Source organism: Lithobates pipiens, unplaced genomic scaffold (genome assembly GCF_037356315.1).
Source record: "Lithobates pipiens isolate NorthernLeopardFrog02 unplaced genomic scaffold, aLitPip1_a1.2 Scaffold_8, whole genome shotgun sequence".
NCBI classification, from domain to species: Eukaryota; Metazoa; Chordata; class Amphibia; order Anura; family Ranidae; genus Lithobates; species Lithobates pipiens.
The window spans coordinates 484,665,594-484,684,910 of NW_027507903.1; the positions used below are offsets into that span (position 1 = coordinate 484,665,594).

At 42.7% G+C, this 19,317-nt stretch overlaps 1 protein-coding gene across 15 annotated transcripts in view; it reads right to left on the minus strand.

The window, feature by feature from the left end:
* Window positions 1-399: 399 nt before the first annotated feature.
* WNK1 (WNK lysine deficient protein kinase 1) overlaps window positions 400-19,317 on the minus strand; it is a 233,590-nt gene continuing 214,672 nt past the window's right edge. For 10 of the 15 annotated variants that reach the window (XM_077468930.1, XM_077468935.1, XM_077468932.1 and 7 more), the window contains 8 exons: window positions 17,158-17,228; window positions 13,121-13,716; window positions 11,263-11,465; window positions 10,813-10,995; window positions 9,851-9,943; window positions 6,065-6,106; window positions 5,220-5,410; window positions 400-3,412 (listed from right to left, as the gene is read on the minus strand). In XM_077468930.1, the coding sequence (XP_077325056.1) occupies window positions 3,092-3,412; window positions 5,220-5,410; window positions 6,065-6,106; window positions 9,851-9,943; window positions 10,813-10,995; window positions 11,263-11,465; window positions 13,121-13,716; window positions 17,158-17,228 (1,700 nt within the window). In that variant the 3' untranslated portion in view covers window positions 400-3,091. The remainder of the gene's footprint in view (window positions 3,413-5,219; window positions 5,411-6,064; window positions 6,107-9,850; window positions 9,944-10,812; window positions 10,996-11,262; window positions 11,466-13,120; window positions 13,717-17,157; window positions 17,229-19,317) is intronic. The other 5 variants (XM_077468943.1, XM_077468931.1, XM_077468944.1 and 2 more) reach the window with 3 other exon arrangements.

Below are 19,317 nucleotides of genomic sequence, written 5' to 3' on the forward strand. Positions count from 1 at the left end.
AGAATAAAAACAGATATCCTTGCTGCAGATGGGGGGGGGGGGGGTTTGGCCACCTGCACCTGGGTGTGCTTTTAGTTTAACTGCACCTAGCACCCTGATCCTGTAGGTGGCGATATCAAACCCATGCAGGGATATACAATCAGCCGACTATCAGATGTTGCAAAACTACAAGTCCCATCATGCCTTGTGGCTGTCAGAGTCTGGCTATGCCTCATGGGATTTGTAGTTCTGCAACAGCTGGAGGTCTGCTAATTGCATGCCCGTTCTAAAGAATGAAATATATTGTTACTGTATTACGGTGACATCAGGAATGTGTTCATGCAGAGCTGTAAAGTAATTGAAATGTCCACAGATCTCACCACAAGCAGAATCATCTCACACAGAAAATTAACACCAACATAAAATAAGGCTTCCTTTATTAGTTTTAATATCAGTCTACAGAGGCGATAAAAAGAGAAAAGTGCAAATTTGTACAGAAAGATGCAGGACAAAAAAAAAAAAAAAGTGCAAAAACGGAAAATTCACAGCTCCAGGGAATCCCACAATCTCATTTATTTCATTTTATTTTCATACAGTGTTAAATATCAGGGAAAAAATTAAATCCAGGACTCAAAAGAGACTCATCTGGGGAAGGAAGGTACAAGATGCAGAATAAATGTAAATACATTGTAGAGAGTTCAGTAGCATTTATTATTTTATTGTGTCCACAGGAAGGAAGAAAGTAAATCAGTGAAAACAATGCAAAGCATGCACAACTTAAATGAAGAAAAAAAGTTCTCAAACTTGACAAACTGGAAAAAGATATAAAATATGTAAAATAAATATTAATCTGCTGCCAAGTGTGCAAATCCCTTGTTGGAATTCTTCTGTCCTATTTCCAGACACTACCTAGACCTTTAACCACACTTGCCACACCCAACTTAGCCCCGGAGAGGCTCAGTCAGCTCACAGATTTCACAGCTACCTCACTATCTCCCAGTGCAAGGCAGGAGAAATCTAATTTTTTTTTAGTAGTGGGAACTTTCACTTTACCAACTCCATGGGACAGAAGAACTAGGTCCCTTAACTATACCTTGCAGCTTTTTATGCAATCAAAAGATCGGAAAAAAAAAAAAAAAGAAAAAAAAAAAAAAGGACAACCCAAAGAGTTCTGCTATAGAAATACATCCTTTATGCTGAGTCGACGAGTCATCTGGGGGACCCTAAAAATCAGGGCACAAATGAGCAGGCCTTGTAAGTTTTTCTGACTTGCCATAAACTGATCTAAGAACTCTCAACTGTCAGGGATCTGAATAAAGCCAGCAGAAAAACAGCAAAAATAACGACGCCTCTAAGTGCCAGACAGACCAGCAGAGCTAAATAGAACATTGCAATAAAGCGGACCTAAACCCATGGATTTAACAGTTTCAGAAAACAGTTACAGTTATATTCTCAGCATGCCAGGAATGCCAATTGTCACAGTTGTTTGTGCTTTCAACAAAACTAACAAGCTATCAAAATGTCTGGTGTCATAACTGATCACATGCGCAGCATCATGGCAGTTGCAAATCAAACAGAAGCTAAGATGGGAGCTTCCTGGGCTGAAAAGGATAGGAGGGTTTAGTTCCACTTTAAGTTCATGTTCGAGTTACAGCTTCCTTATTGGTTAAATATACTGCATATAACTATATAGCTAGCAGACACATGACAAACTGCTGCTTTTTTTCCATCTGAAGAGGAACGACTACTGTAGGCTGTCTGATCACTTTGGTGTAAACTAGAAAACAGCTGTGCAACAGGACAGAGTTAATACTGTTTGCGGGTTATATTTATATTGTTTCTAATTATTTGCTAAAGGTGCCTTAGTGAGGTGAGACATTAGCAGTTAGATTCCAGGATTCTCAAATACCTTTTCTAAACAGAAACAATGCACTAAATTGACCGTTCGGCTCTCCTACCCCAAGGCAACATCACAGCTTCTAAAATGAAAAGCTTTGCTTCTGAATCCTACGTATTGCTGGGAAACTGCAATATCTTGGCAGATAAAAGGTCCTTCATCAAGAGGAAAAATTACCTGCCTTCCTTCAGCGGCAACCACTTGATAGCCATCTGCCAATACTTCCTCATTCGCTGCTAAACTTCCAACTAAAGCTCTAACCAACCCCATGTGTACAAGATAGGACAGCGGTACAACTCTCACCATGTATTTGTCACTTACTCCAACCCCAAGACTCAGACCACCTGCTGCACTCTCCGGACCTGCCAGCACATTAGGTTTTACTAAAAGCAGACAATACTTATGTGTCCCTGCTGGGGGACATAGAGGTGCAGCCACAAACCAGCTCTCTCCCTTATTGGAGAGGAACTTTCAGGCTGAATGTCTCTCAAGGCACCAAATATGCAACAGATGACCGTGGGACAACAAAGCTAGGTTCAAGTTCTGTACAATTTTACATTCACATTAAAACCAATAAAAGGACAGGACAGAGACAAAATATGATATTTTTTTATTATTAAAGTGACTGATGAGGAGATAGGAGCGTGATGTTCTGGTTTTCTCTGTAACCTTCTTAACGTTCTGCTATTTTATCATAACTACTAATGTTGTCCAACAACATAAATATATTATATCACAGTGTATCCACATCATAACTGATGGCAGAGTATTGTCCTCACCGAACTTTTTTTTTTCAATTACTTTTTATATATTTATATATATTTATATATTTACTTTAATTCATACAAGTATAATGCTGCAGTCGATAGCCGTTAAAGAGTTCTTAAATTGAAAGCATTAATGACCTATATACCGTAAGAGCAGAGAAGACAGAAACCCCTATCTGCTGCTCATCAAACGGGGTCTGGAACCTCCCTCGCTCCCGTCTCCCTGAATGTGCTACGGCCATTGTGCACAATTTCAGAGCGCTCACAGCAACCTTTCAGATGGAACGGGGTCCCGCCTCCTTGGACGGAGAAACAGGGACAGAAGCGAACGCGAGAGACAGGAGTAATAGCACTGTGGGGCTTGCAATGGCTGGGAAGATCTTGTAGCACTCTCCCCTCCTGCTCTTCCCCTCAGTTTTGCAGTATTTGTCGGGGTTCCATTCTCCTGCTAGGTAGTCCTCAGGTTGGACCCCTGAGGGTTACTGATTGATTTTTGAAGGTTGCTGATATTAAAGTTTTGTAAGGAAGTAGTCACAGTCGGAGGGAACTGGTTGATGGGCTGGGAAGATGGTGGGAGTCCAGGACCACTCCACTGCCCTTGGAAGGCTGCACCAGAGAAACCAAACTGCTGAGGGGGGCAGACACCTTTGGGGTACTGAGCAAGGGAGTTAGCAGAGGCTGTAGGCATGGAGACTGGTACTCCAAGGGACGGAGGCAGATTCACACACAACTGTCCAGGGGCAGAAAATTTCCGAGCCATACCAGGACCCTGAGAAAATAAGAAGAAACTATTTGAAACATATCAACCACACAGGATGTGTATGTAATGGAAATACAGAGCCTATTTTATCTTGTCCCTAGGAATGGATTTACAGCGCATCCGAAAAGTATTCACCGCGCCTCACTTTTTCCATATTTTATGTTACAGCCTTATTCCAAAATAGATTAAATTAATTATTTTCCTCAGAATTCTACAAACAATATCCCATGACAACAACATGAAAAGTTTGAAATCTTTGCAAATTTATTTAAAAAAATAAAAAGGCAAAAAAAATAAAAAATATATATATATATCACAGGTACACAAGTATTCACAGCTTTTGCCATGACTCAAAATTTAGCTCAGTTACATCCTGTTCCAACTTATCCTTGAGATGTTTCCATAACTTGATTGGAGTCCATCTGTGGCAAATTCAGTTGATTGGACATGATTTGGAAAGGCACACACCAGTCTATATAAAGGTTCCAGTTAACAGTGCATGTCAGAGCCCAAACCAAGCCATAAATCACAAGGAATTGTCTGTAGACCTCAGAGACAGGATTGTATTGAGGCACAGATCTGGGGAAGGGTACAGAAACATTTCTGTAGCATTAAAGGTTCCAACGAACACAGTGGCCTTCATCATCTGTAAATTAAAGAAGTTTGGAACCACCAAGACTCTTCCTAGAGTGGGCTGCCTGACCAAACTGAGCCATGGGGGGGGAATGTCCTTAGTTATGGAGGCGACCAAGAACTCGATGGTCACTCTGACAGAGCTCCAACGTTTCTCTGTGGAGAGAGGAGAACCTTCCAGAAGAACCATCTCTGCGGAACTCCACCAATCAGGTCTGTATAGTAGAGTGGCCAGACAGTAGCCACTCCTCAGGAAAAGACACAAGACAACGCACCTGGAGTTTGCCAAAGGGCACCTGAAGGACTCCAAGACCATGAGAAACAAAATTCTCTGGCCTGATGAAACAAAGATTGAACTGTTTGGCCTAAATGCCAAGCATGAGGTCTGGACGAAACCAGGCACTGCTCATCACCTGGGCAATACCATCCCTACAGTGAAGGCATAGTGGTGGCAGCATTATGTTGTGGGGATGTTTTTCAGCAGCAGGAACTGGGAAACTAGTCAGGATAGAGGAAAAGATGAAGGTTAATTTTCCAACAGGATAACAAGCCTAAGCACACGACCAAGGTAAGAAAGGAGTGGCTAAGGGACAACTCTGTGAATGACCTTGAGTGGCCCCAGACAGAGCCCAGACTTAAACCCGATTGAACATCCCTGGTGAGATATAAAAATGTCCATGCACCGACGTTCCCCATCCAACCCGATGTAGCTTGAAAGGTCCTGCAAAGAAGAATTTGAGAAACTGCCCAAAAATAGGAGTGGCAAGCTTGTAGCATCATACTCAAAAAGACTTGAGGCTGTAATTTGTGCCAAAAGGTGCTTCAACAAAGTATTCAGCAAAGGCTGTGAATACTTATGAACATGTGATTTTTTTTTAAAAAATGTTTTTTATAAATTTGCAAAGATTTCAAACAAACTTCTTTCACATTTTCATTATGGGGTATTGTTTGTAGAATTTTGAGGAAAATAATGAATTTAATCCATTTTGGACGAAGGGTGTAACATAAAATGTTTTCAACTAGGAGAGGGGAGGGTAGGAATGCAATACATCTGCTGAGTTGGGTCAATTGTTTTTATGGAAATGGTTCTGGAAAATTGAAATTTTGGCTAAAGATGCCAAAATAATAAAAGCATTACTAATGTGATATTAACTCATCAGGGAGGTGGGATTCTTCAACTTACTTCATAGCTGGGATGTCCAGGTGTCTTGCTGCTCTTTTTTCCAGTTAGATTCATGGCGTCCCGGGCCCAGTTATCGACAAGCTTGTGCAGATCATCTGTGAACGTCCCTTTGCGACTGGAGGATACTGGGGCTGTGTTGGTTTGCGGGGCTGGAGCAGTGGAAGGGGCGACTGTATTTGTACTACTTGTCCCTAAAATAAAGAAAACAAATGTTCAACCCAATGGCACAGTTTCAGACGATGACGTTCCCCAGGAACAAAGGATGACAGCTCACAGAGACTTTCATAACAATCCAGCCTTTTAAAATCCCCTCATTAAGGTGTGAACGGAAATGCCAAAACACTCTTCAATTAAAACTTTATGAGATCTTTTATACTCTGCTGCGCGACATCTATATATCTTGTATTCCCAACCACGGGAATCATTCCTGTCCTAAGTTTAATATGAGGATAACTGACCACTGCTGCGTTTCTTAAAAACATGCCGTTTTGTCCATTTTTTTGGGGACAAAGCAGTAAAACGCGTTTTCAAAATAAACGGTTCAGAAAAAAAAAATGACGTTCCACATTTTTTTGAGGTTTTCACCCTGAGCACCTGTTATAAATGTACCATTGAGTAGATTTCCAGTACTCAACCTGTGTATAATATATAAGTGCAAAGTAATGAAAAACGTCAAGTTTTCTGCTAGTTACCGAGACTCCACTAGATGATGACAAGACAGAGGGTGCATTCATGGTGTGCAATGTGTGAGTCACACAGGGCTCTCAAAATTTGTACAAGGATGAGCAACAGTTTGCAGAAAATGAAACACAGAAATGATATAGATATATAGAAAAGATAGTTACTACAGAGCTGGTTGCAAGGGCAGACTTTTTTCACCATCTTCCCTGAAGCAGAAAGAGAGACATGTGTTAGCACAGAGCTGACATCCCAACAATGGAGATAGCTGGATGGGGGAGATCAGATAAAACGGAGCACAGGAAACTGGCAGAGCAAAGCAGAGAGCGCACAAAGCTCCACTAAGACCCCGGCAAAAGGGTGCAGATTAAGCTATAGCGGACCAACCAGGAGTTACAAGTTCCACCACCTAGGCAAGGCATGCTGGGTATGTGCAATCTTCAATGGCTGGGTAATAAAAGCTGCTATTAGGCAGAAACAACTCACTGTTAAACTAGGAAGTGGAGGGGGTATTGCAGAAAGTGTAAATGTTCTGCTGATACAGAGATACTGAGAAAGTGTTTAAGAATAGAAGTATGAATGCCGTTTTGAATCTTTGTAAGGTCCCAAGTATTAATGGCTCCAAGAACTAAGAGGCCAGTGGATTATACTAACGTAGGAAGTGGTAAAACATCAGAAGCAGATGGTCACCTGCTGGTCAAATGCACCTGTAAGGAACCCTAAAACATCTCAAACCAGCGGAATGTGACAAAAACAACACTGTATTTGCCCATTTACACAAACTCTAAAAACCTGCAATGAAGACAAGAACATTCTGTGAAGCAGAAGCAGGGGACAGTTGGCGTAGCCATTCTGTCGTATTTCTCAGAGGCATACAGAAAACAAATGTACCGTTTCAAAAATTTAGCAGCCCAAGAATAATTATTTCATCAAAGAAGTCCAAAGTTAAGACATCTAATTTGAGGGGCTAAATCATGTCTTGGTGTTGCACACGCAATTATATTCTTTGGGGGGGAATGATACAAGCCCCAAAACACATTGATGAAATTAATACTCTTGAACTTAGTGTGGTACTCTGGTTTTCCCCTACACCTTCCTGTGTAAACCTAAAGTGACTCTCAGGTCCCACGCACAGTGTTAGAGAGCCACCTACCCAGAATTATTGTACTTTACAGTAGGGGCTTTTGCTTCACTCCTTGGCCTCTTACACATTTTTTTCCCAGAAGTGACAGACACTGGTTTTCTCGCAGTCATTTTAGAGACTGGGGGTTGCTTATCTGCAACTGGATCTCCTGCTAACCATAGCATACCATTTCTGGAAGAGACCTTATTGTACTGCGGGCCCTATTACCTAGTATTTGGGTGACTTGCCATTTATTAGGCTACATGCCCAGTGCAGTTCCCTGCTCATTACAAACAGGGATCATCGAATACCTCAAGGGGTGGAATGAGTAAAAGCTGATCACAACACCATGCTGTCTCAGGCTGAAGTATTTGTACACATACAATTACTACTGAAAGCTTTGAGTCTCATCACATCCCAGAAAAACTATGGTCAACACACTCCTCTGTAAATGTCCACTGACCAGATTGGTGACACTCCAACCCAACCTAATCTAATCTGTTACGCTCCTCCGCCTTTTCTCGCTTTTCTTTCAGCCCCTCTACTGGCTCCCAATTAGAATTAAAGTCCAAATTGCTAACTCCATATAACCCAAATTTAGATAATATCTCCAGTCAATGACCCAAGCATTACCTCTTTGCCATCTGATAGGGCACAATTTCACTTTATATAATAATCCAGCATGGCCTCCTCCTCCACTATCAGTCAAAACACAATATGCCTACTTATATACAGGTGGTAGGTGATCCAGCAGAGCTTCTTCCGCCACTATCTGACAAGGCACACAGGGTCACTTTATATACAGTTTGTGGATAATCCACTGTTTCCACATCATCGCTAACATATACATAATATTATTAGTAAAATAAGTGTGTGTGTGTGTGTGTGTGTGTGTGTGTGTGTGTGTGTGTGTGTGTGTGTGTGTGTGTGTATGTATGTATGTATGTATGTATGTATGTATGTATGTATATATATATATATATTTTTTTTTTTTTATTATATATATACATACACACACACACACACACACACACACACACACACACACTAATCCAGCCCTGCTTCCTCCCCCACTATCTTACAAGGTGCAATCCATCAGCGCATATGCAGCCAACTTATACCCCTATGTACCGTTTTCATCCTGTCAGTGTAGGTACTAAGCCAGGAAAGGCTTGTACGTTTTTTTCTTTGTTTTAATTCTGTTCACGGAAGGGCTTGTAAGTTTAACTCTCGGAACTGTATGCACTTTTGATATAAAGAAAAATATATGCGTATTAAGATTTTCTTTATTAAAGATGAACTCCAGATTTTTTTATACTGTACACTGATACAGCTTGAACCAATGTAAATATACATGTTCAAAACCTGGCTGATCCTCGAGGAAGCAAAGAATTATTGTAGTAGCTGTAGCTCAATTTCTCCTTTCAGCCTCTCCTCCTCATCCAAACAGAAAATGATTTGTAATCATTAGTAAAGAATGCAAGGTGTCCTCTGAATGATGCTTGTGCCAAGCAAGCAATTGGTGGTTTACTAAACCGGATGACGGCACTCATCACTATCAGTATTATCAAAGGGCTTTAAAAGACCATGGGACAGAATGCTGACATAACATGCAAAGGGGACATAAAACAGCTCTGTATACAGCTAATTATGGGATCTGCATGTTAGGTTATAGAAGCCTGTAGTGTAAGCTGCAGCAGAAACTGGGGCCAGCAGAAGCAGTAAGACAGAGGAAAGAACAGGAGGGTCTTTAATGTGCTTTGTTATGTTCAACCAAGGTCTAACTTAGTGCCCGTGTGATCTGCAGATACTGGATTATGGGCTAAGCAAAGATTTTCTAATATGAGGAACCATTCTTACATTAATTCTAGCATATTTCAATCAGAGCTGTGCAATAATCCAGCACAAAACTGCTCCTGCACTTTGCTTCTCTCCTTGTGCTGGGTGACTGGTCTTGTACCGGCCCACCTCCTGTGCTTTTTTGCAGGCAGCCTGTAGTGGAAGAACCTGCTGGGTCCCACCCACAATATCAGGTGTCCGCAAAAGTATTGGATGCACACAAACCTAATTTAACCAGATTTATTTGGCATACAAGGAAAAAAAATTAAAGTTTAAGGTTAGCTTTTCACAAGTAAAAAGGCTACACTCTGCTGCACTTACATCCATGGATGATTAGCTGTCATTGCTCACACAGCTGGTGCAGCAGGCTGGATTTTTGAAAGCCCTGCTCACCTTCCCCTTCTTTCGTTTGGCCTGCCAGGAAGGATCAGAGTGATTCTGATCTTTTCAGGACAAGTGTCCTTTATATTTTCCACATTACCACAGGCCAGCAACTTCTGTAGGATGGCTATGTTTGCTCTCCTGATAAGTTGTAGCAAAATGGTTCATATAGGCCAGTGGTATCGATGAAACAGCTATACACCTGCTCCAAACAGTGACTATTCACGGCTATACCAAAGTGGAAGACTGAAGATGATCGCTCTCATTTCTGCCACAAGGAAAGGGAAGAAAAATCTGTTGCACGCCAATGTTCAGAACTACAAGTCCACAATACATTCAAAATATATCTTGGCACTTCCTTTTTTTATTACAAAAAATAGCAGAAGCTTAAAAAACAAAGCAGCAAACAAATCGCAGTTCAAAAGACTTCTGAAAGTGCACAAAAAAAAAAAAAAAAAAAAAAAAAAACTACCCCAAATCCCCACTGTTCCTCTTCTGTCTCAGCGGGAAGCAGATCTGCAGCTCATGGCGAGCAGGGTGCATGCATGGCAGGAAAGGAGTGGGGGGGAAAGGGGAAGAGAGACAAAGGAAGGAGTAAAGAGTTACACACAAAGAGCCAAGCAGGGCGTACTCAGAAATCGCGTCCTCCTGCCGGCAACTTTGAAGGATACCCGCTCTGATGCACAGTTAAACTTGGCCCAGCCTGTGGTGGAGATGGAATAAAACAAAGACAAGAGGACAGACGCTGCAGAGACAGATCACAAATCACAAGACAGCACATGTAAAAGGGAAACTTTGGATAAAAGTGTTTGGAGTGGAGTTCAATCTGTGCTGCTCTGTCCAGCATTTTAGTGCTAACACAGCAGTGCAGAGGACAGTGAGAGAAACCAGAAGTCAAACATCAAGTTCATAACTTACAATGGCTGAACTTCTTTTTAAACCCGATTTGGCGAATTGCAGCCACACCAGTCCCTGTGTCCCCTAACCCTAGCAGGATAATTGGCTCTATATTTTAGACTGCACCTATGCCATAAGCCAACAGCTATGGGTGTACAGTTAAATAAAGGTTATATACAATCAGGCTGTTATAAATTAGCCATTTCAGATGTGCATTTGGAGAGAGATTACACAAAGTAAAAGGGCTTTAAATAAAAGGCTCTAAATTTAGGCTATTTATGCTCTATAAGCCAGTAGCTCTACAACGTTAAATATATTTATATATAGTATCTGAGCTACAATCTAAGGTCTGAATAGCCAGTTAAATGGCTATTTAGGTTTATATGGGCTATAAGCCAGCTGTTCTGATATCTAGGAACAAGACAAATGCATAGCTCAAACAATTATTTAAACTAAGGAAATAACCTTCTTTGCCTTCTAAAAAAAAAAAAAAAAAAAAAAAAAAAAAAAAAAATCATAAGCTGTATTGAGGAGAATCCTGCACTGCTGAGACAAGGCAAAAACACATGTCAGAGGAGCCTCCCACTAGCACCTGTGAAAAATGGGAAGGTGACAGAATATTCCCAGTTAGTTTTAGAAAGGTAAATGTTCCCAGGGTGTGCCTTTTGGGTTTACCTTGTCCCTGGGCGGATAAACTGGGCACAGAGAGGGCAGCGTCACTGGTGAAGGCAGAGCAGAGGATGTCACTGGAGGGTGAGGGTTTCAGGTGGTGTCCGGGGTCCGGCACACTAGTAGGGGGAAGGAGAAGGTTCTGCTGGGGGGGAATGGTGGCAGGAGCGCTGTGTGTGGACAAGTCACCTACAGGTAAAAGAATAGAACAGATGAGCCAGAGAGGGTTATGGGAGGAGCGCTATATTTCCAGTGGGTTGGCCTCTGAGTTAGTGGTTTCCAAGGCACTCACTACCTTCCCTGTCTGTAATGAAAAATACAATATATATATATATATATATATATATATATATATATATATATATATATATATATATATATATATATATATATATATATATATATATATATACATATATATATATATATATATATAGACTTGCTTCTCCTAGGTACCTGAGAGCTGAGGACTGCGGTTCCCAAAAGAGCTCCCCCTACTGGACTTGCTGCCTTTCCCCTTGGTGGGTCTCCTCCTCCGACCTGAAAGTGGCGCTGCAGGAGGGATTATGACAGCAGGAGGAACTTTGCCTAATGTTGAGTACAGCTGCTCAATTTCCTGCTTCTGGCGACTGTGTAGCTCATGGATCTCCTTCAGGTGCCTGTGGGAGAGCAAACAAATCATGTAGATAATGCACAGATTTCCCATATAAACCAACATAAAAAATAAACAAAAACAGGTGTATAAATACTTGTAAATACGTTCAGATCAATTACCAAAGCCTCTCTCAATTAATATGACAGCTTGGCTGTTTCTTCTTTAAAGCTTCAATTCTCACTCGGCAGGAGGCACGTTGGCAGGTATAGGTCCTTCACTGCAATATGATGGCTGAGGACTTTACTAGTCACAGTGTGGCTGAAAATAAACTTTTTCTAGCCAGGGTGTGGCTGAACAACCAAACTGCAAGACTTTAAACATATGGGGCTTTTACTAAAACTGGAGTGCAAAATCTGGTGCAGCAGTGCATGGTAGCCAATCAGCTTCCAACAGTTTTGATTGTTCAATTAAAGAGTCAACCTATCAACAATCCCCTCTGCTATGTTAAACAAAGTCCCCAGTGTATTTTTTTTTTTTTTTTTTTAAACTGCCACTGTATACTTTTATTTTATAGTGCAGATCAGCACTCACATGACCGGCCGCCTCTCTCAAGCCGACAGCCTCAGCGGGCTGGGCAACCCCCGCTGACATCAATCAGGAGGAGGCAAGGAGGAAAGAGGGGGACCCGTCATGTGAGCGCTGATCAGCGCTATAAAAAATAAGGTATACAGCGGCAGTTTTTCAAAAAAAAAAAAAAAAAACTGGGGGCATTGTTTAACATAGCAGAGAGGATTGTTGAGAGGTTGTTGTATTATGAGAGCAGGAGGGGAGGATTGCGGAGTGGACAGAGCTGACAGGCAGGGAGGGGGAGGACAACACAGGAGAGCAGAGAGCAGGGCTACGGATGACGGAGGAACTTAAACTGACCATGGTGTCTGGGCTCAGCAGCCATGATTAGTCAGTTTACAGGGGGGATGGCAGAACCAGGCAGGATCAGCCAGGTATTTTAGGTGATAAATTACACAACACAAGCACGGTGCTGTATAACATGCTTTAAAGTGGATGTAAACGCACTCTCATCCTTTCTAAACTATTGCAACATTGGTTATCTAGAAGGATATACATGCCCCCTTGCATGTATACTTATCTGTCAAACGTCTCCTCTCAGTCTGCTAGGAGACACGAAAAACTGCAGATTTTGTGGGTGGGTCTGTTTTCCAGGGCTCAGTGGGTGGAGTCGTGATGTCAGTAGACTCCCCACCCACCTCTACACTCCCCTTAACATGCATTTTCTCCTGCTAATTCTTACACTGAACTTCTGCTATAATCACTAACATCCAGTCAAAACCCAGAAAAGTCCCCAGATGACTTCAGCATGCCAAATCATGCTGAGGTGTGGAGCAGCCATTCCTTGCAGAGCAGCAGAAGAAATGAGTGGGAGGGAATTAAAAAAGAATGTCTCTTAGGCTAGTGCACCAGATATGTAAATCACCTGTCACTCACAGCAAGGGGGAGGATTTAACAGTTTTTCTCTGTCAAGATTTCTCACTGAACAATAAAAAAGAGGATTGCTCAGAGCTGGATTAACTCTTTGTGGCAAGACTGGGCTCAAAATATAGGAAATCGTACACTCTACATTATGACATAAAAAACATCATAATATTATAAACAAAACATTCAGTAAAAAAAAAAAACTTTCAGAAGAGAGTAGTCACTCACTTATCCCGTAGCCTCCGAAGCTCTTTCTTTAGCTCCTCGTCTTCTATATCGGATTCATTGTCACTGCTCATGTAGGAAGAGTTAAAGGAGTTGCTGAGACTTTGCAGGCTGGCCTTTGAACCCAGAGGGTGAGGCATAACAGGGCTCCCTAGGCTGTCATCATGGACTCCTTTGGGTGGATCGCTTAGGGTGGCTGATGTTTCAGGATGGGAAGATGGTCCATTGAGATGGGGTTGCGTCTTTGGGGAAGAAGCTCGTGGCTGCTCTGTCTCTGTGTGACCCGATGATAGGTCATCCTGTGCACGAGATACTGAAAAGCGGCCTACTCTATCAGTGACGGAGGTGGTAACCTGGAACCGCCCCACCTGTACAGACTGTTTTGGTGAGGAGCCATGTGTGGGAACTTGGACTGGTCCCACACCATCCACTATGTCCAAGGACCCTGATGCACTGAGCCTTGGCTTCACCAGTGTACTCTCTGGGCTGCTACACGACATGGAGGAAGAAGAGGTGGTGGATGAGGTGGATGAAACTTCCCGCTGTGGCAGTTTTGGCTCCTCACTCAGCTTCAAGGCATCGTCTACAGCTACAGACACCTACAGGAAAAGAGAAATATGAGAACTTTGCCTTCTTGCCTAATACACACCCAAATGCCAGTATCAGCATATTACTCAGTTTCTATAGAAGAAACTTAAAGCCCAACTCTGTGTAAGGACATGGTGCTATTTTCTGAGCACAGGGCAGTTTAAATAAATACTTCGAGGTGTAGGTCTATGAAGGAACATTTGTCTGATAAACCTACATTTTGTAGGTTTGTAGCAACGTACATTTCTAAAAAGGTTGTCACTCCTCTTCTAGGAAGGCAACAACCCTTGGGATCGCTTCTTTCAGTCAGACTTTTTGATAAAAAAAAAAATATCCGATTCTTGTCTTCAGGTGAAGGGTTCTGTCACACGTGGGCTCAATATACAGTGCCTTGCGAAAGTATTTGGCCCCCTTGAACTTTTCAACCTTTTGCCACATTTCAGCCTTCAAAAATAAAGATATAAAAGAATCACCAACAAGTGGGACACAATTGTGAAGTGGAACGAAATCTATTGGATAATTTAAAATTTTTTAGCAAATAAAAAAACTGAAAAGTGGCGCGTGCAAAATTATTCGGCCCCTTTACTAAAAGTGCAGCAAACCCACTCCAGAAGTTCAGCGAGGATCTCTGAATGATCCAATGTTGTCCTAAATGACTGATGGTGATAAATAGAATCCACCTGTGTGTAATCAAGTCTCTGTATAAATGCACCTGCTCTGTGATAGTCTCAGGGTTCTGTTGAAAGTGCAGAGAGCATCGTGAAGACCAAGGAACACACCAGGCAGGTCTGTAATACTGTTGTGGGGAAGTTTAAAGCCGGATTTGGATGCAAAAAGATTTCCCAAGCTTTAAACATCCCAAGGAGCACTGTGCAAGCGATCATTTTGAAATGGGAGTATCAGACCACTGCAAATATACCAAGACCTGGCCGTCCCTCTAAACTTTCAGCTCAGAAAAGGAGAAGACTGATCAGAGATGCAGCCAAGAGGCCCATGATCACTCTGGATGAACTGCAGAGAACTACAGCTGAGGTGGGAGAGTCTGTCCATAGGACAACAATCAGTTGTACACTGCACAAATCTGGCCTTTATGGAAGAGTGGCAAGAAGAAAGCCATTTCTCAAAGATATCCATAAAAAGTCTTGTCTAAAGTTTGCCACAAGCCACCTGGGAGACACACCAAACATGTGGAAGAAGGTGCTCTGGTCAGATGAAACCAAAATCGAACTTTTTGCCCACAATGCAAAACGATATGTTTGGCGTAAAAGCAACACAGCTCATCACCCTCAACACACCATCCCCACTGTCAAACATGATGGTGGCAGCATCATGGTTTGGGCCTGCTTTTCTTCAGCAGGGACAGGGAAGATGGTTAAAATTGAGGGGAAGATGGATGCAGCCAAATACAGGACCATTCTGGATGAAAACCTGTTGGACTCTGCAAAAGACCTGAAACTGGGACGGAGATTTATCTTCCAACAAGACAATGATCCCAAACATACAGCAAAATCTACAAATGAATGGTTCACAAATAAACGTATCCAGATGTTAGAATGGCCAAGTCAAAGTCCAGACCTGAATCCAATCGAGAATCTGTCGAAAGAGCTGAAAACTGCTGTTCACAAACGCTCTCCATCCAACCTCACTGAGCTCAAGCTGTTTTGCAAGGAAGAATGGGCAAGAATTTCAGTCTCTCGATGTGCAAAACTGATAGAGACATACCCCAAGCGACTTGCAGCTGTAATCGCAGCAAAAGGTGGCTCTACAAAGTATTAACGCAAGGGGGCCGAATAATTTTGCACGCCCCACTTTTCATTTTTTTATTAGTTAAAAAAGTTTCAAAAATCCAATAGATTTCGTTCCACTTCACAATTGTGTCCCACTTGTTGGTGATTCTTCACAAAAAATATAAATTTTATATCTTCATGTTTGAAGCCTAAATTGTGGCAAAAGGTTGAAAAGTTCAAGGGGGCCGAATACTTTCGCAAAGCACTGTATATGGTGATTGTAAAGCTCTTACAAATACAAGAATTGCACAATCTTCAAATCTGAGACTTTATACATTTGAAAGTAGATGTGGATATTAACCTGTTCAGACTGCAGGTTACAATATGTGGGATGCAAACGAAGGCCACTGCGAGTCAAGATAGGTAAATTTTGTGCATATATATGCCCCATGTCCAGACAATACAATGTTGCCCAACATATACATACTGATATTTCTGCATTTAAAGCAGATGTAGATGTTTACTTCCTCTTGAAGCTTTTCAGATCTTTAAAAAGAGAAGTATGGCCAAAGCTTTTTTAGCCATACTTCTCTACTCGGTTATAGGAGTGCATCCATTTCTGCACTCACTCCTATGACCCAGATTCCACTAACAAGAGCTGGTCCAGGCTCTGAAGGAATTTGGAAAATGTTAAATTCTGCCCAATTTTTTTTTAGGGTTAGTTATATCTCAGAATTCCAAGTTAATTTTTGCAGATGAGAAGTTAATATCTTGTCTTCCTCTACCTCATCCTCCACTGGTTCCTCTTCTGTTAACAAGGAGAGGGGAGGAGAGGGGGGAAAACCTCTGCTTGCAACCAAATCGGTCCAAGACAGCAATTATTCCAGAAAACAGATGCTGTGAGCCAGTGATCACAGATGAGAATTCCTCCCTAGTAACAAAGGACCTGGGGAAATAGTCCCGTAAGTAGTGGAAATACCAGACAGGTAGCAGTCGTCAGAGCCGTATGGAACACACAGACTGCCAAGGTATATATTGCACACCCAAGTTTTGCCCTACCTGTAGGTGGTATTTGGGATCGATCAACCTCTACATCACTTCTCTGCCGTCGATGAGACAAATCCTGACCAGTATAAAGAGACCTTTGCTGGGAACAGTGGTTTGAGGCAGCCAAGATGGCAATGGGCCACTAAGCACCAGTGTTCTGGTTATTCCAGGAGATTTGAAATGTCCTAATTCTGCCAGTACCCCACTGATCCCAAAAAATAGTTGCGTGGCCTCTTTGGTCCCACAAAGTCGGTCTGCTGTGACCTGTAGTCCCACAAGTCAACCACTCTGCTGCAGCCTACTGTCCCACTAGGAAAAGCGTTCTCCTGCAACTTGTAGTCCCACAGGAGTCCACACTGCTTCCTCACAAGGGAATTCAAGATGGCTGTCACTTGTGTACTTTGCCCCACTCACGACATCACTGGCTGTACTGTGCATGTGGCCTAGTCAGTCTAGAGTGAATGCAAGGGGCGGAAAAAAAAAGTCTGAAACAAGATTAATCTACAATAAATTGGGGGATGGTGTCATTTTGAAGCTGAGCATATACAAAGTGCAATGAATGGGCACTGCCCAAAAGCCCAGCTTCCAGAACAGGTTTCTCTGTGCATTAGAAGTAGTCTGCTTTTAATACATCTGATAAGTCACCTAGAACATGAAATTTAATTGAGAGAAACCAACCTGAAATCGCCCCATTTTCAGGACTCCACTGCCCGTCTCTGTAGCTGGCTTGGCTTTTGCCTGTTCTGGAACTGAATAAAAAAATGTTACCGTTAAAAAAGGTATACCTACATTCCACTATTAGTTCTCTAAATTAAATTGTGTAAACACACAGTAGAACACTTATGTTCTGGTGTAAATAGCCTGACCCTACTCGTGTTGATAGGGCATAAAGGATAAACCTAAACAGGCCTTGTATACAAATAATTGTTAGTATGCTAATCATGAAGTCTCATAGTTTAGAGCAGCCTTTCTCAACCGGTGTGCCTCTGCAAAATACTACCAACAAAGTCAAATACTGTACCAACAAAGGTGGATCAAGTAGCATGATCCAAGCCTGCCTTACGTTATTAGACAGCTGTAGGTCGTAACACCAGTAAATGTCTGACCCCTTGCAGGGCTGCCCGTCCACGTCCTACCAAACAATGATGTAATTGGTTGGCAAGGAGCAACAGGTTATACTTACCTGCTCTGTGCAGTGGTGTTGCATAGAGAACCCCCCCATCCTCTTCTCTGGACCCCCCGCTGCCATACCTTGCCCCTCCCTCATGCCAAGTACCCCTATAGCAAGCAGCTTGCTATGGGGGCCCCTGAGCAGGCTCACTCCCAAGCTGCTGCTCTGTATCCATTCACACATGGAGCGCAGCTCGGCACCGCTCCCCACTCTGTTGTCACTGGCTAACAGGCAGAGATTGACAGTAGTGGAAGCCAATGGATTCAGCTGCTGTCTCAGCCAATTATAAGGAAGAGACCCAGGAGAGTCGCTGTTCTTGTGCACATCGCTGGATTGAGAGGCTCAGGTAAGTATAAAGCGGGTGGCGGCAGCTGCTGCACATCAGTGTTTTTTTTACCTTCATGCATTAAAAAAAAGAAATCCTTAAGCCTTTACAATCACTTTCAATTCCACCCATCTGCGAACAAGGCCATGGAGAGGGTGGTATGGGTCGATGGTAGTGGGGATGGGCAGCTGAGTTGCCTATGGCTTTCCCCATAGTTTGGCATAGATTTCTCCCTTTTGCTCCTTGCAGAGTATTATAGGGCCTAGTTGCCCTGGTGCTCAGCAGCTTTTCCTTGGTCAGCCAGGTGGTGGGCAGGACCAGGGGTGTGGTCAGCTCCCTACATCCCCCCAAAGGTGGCAGACTTGGCTGATCTAGCAGTTGAAAATGGGGAGCAGAGATAGTAATCATGCAAACATCCAGCCCTGCAGTTAAGCGTTTGTCTACTCACTGACTGCCTTGCCTCTACATACTGATCACTGACTGCCCTACCAATATACATACTGATCACAGACTGACGCATAACACCCCCCTCCCCTTTTTTTTTATTCAGTCAAGGAGCGTTCATGCACTTCCCGGCTGGGCTCAGATCAGTGGTGCTCCTTTTGGCAGAGCACGTGTCCTAGGGTTTTAGTATTTACAGAGCAGCATTGTGCTGCCCAGTGACTAGAGGTTCTAGCTGACAATAATGCACTTGTGGTGTGCTCTCCCGAATCACTGACTGCCCTGTTGCTACATACCGATCACTGTCCATCCTACCAATATATATTGCTCACAGATTTGAATATTGTATAGGTACAAGGCAACTCTGTCACAAATTACATTTTAGGCCTCGTTCACACGGATGTATTTAAAGTGGAAGTCCAGGCTTAAAATAAAATCCCTGCATCTATAGCCACCAACAGTAACACTAACCTATCAAGCCCTAAAAATAAAAAAATCAGTATACATACCTTTTCTGCAGGCGCTCTGACCTGATCTCCAGCGGCGGAAGCAATGCAGAGTACACGGCCGACAACGTCACTTCCCAAAATGAATGGAAAGTGACGTCACCCATAAACTTACTATTGGGTTTCCGTTGACAGACATGTCCTCTGCACCCACCCACACAGCAAAGCTACGGCTGACAGCTCAGCGTGGGACCAGAGCTTCCACCGCTAGAGATCAGTTCAGATCGCTGGCAGAAAACGTAAGTATACTGATTTTTTTTCTTTTCAGGGCTAGACAGGTTAGTGTTAGAATGTTGGTAGCTATAGATGCAGGGATTTAAGTTTTGGCATGGACTTCCACTTTAAGCAAATGCCCATTTAAAGGCCCGCACAGGGATGCACCTGTATCCTATGCA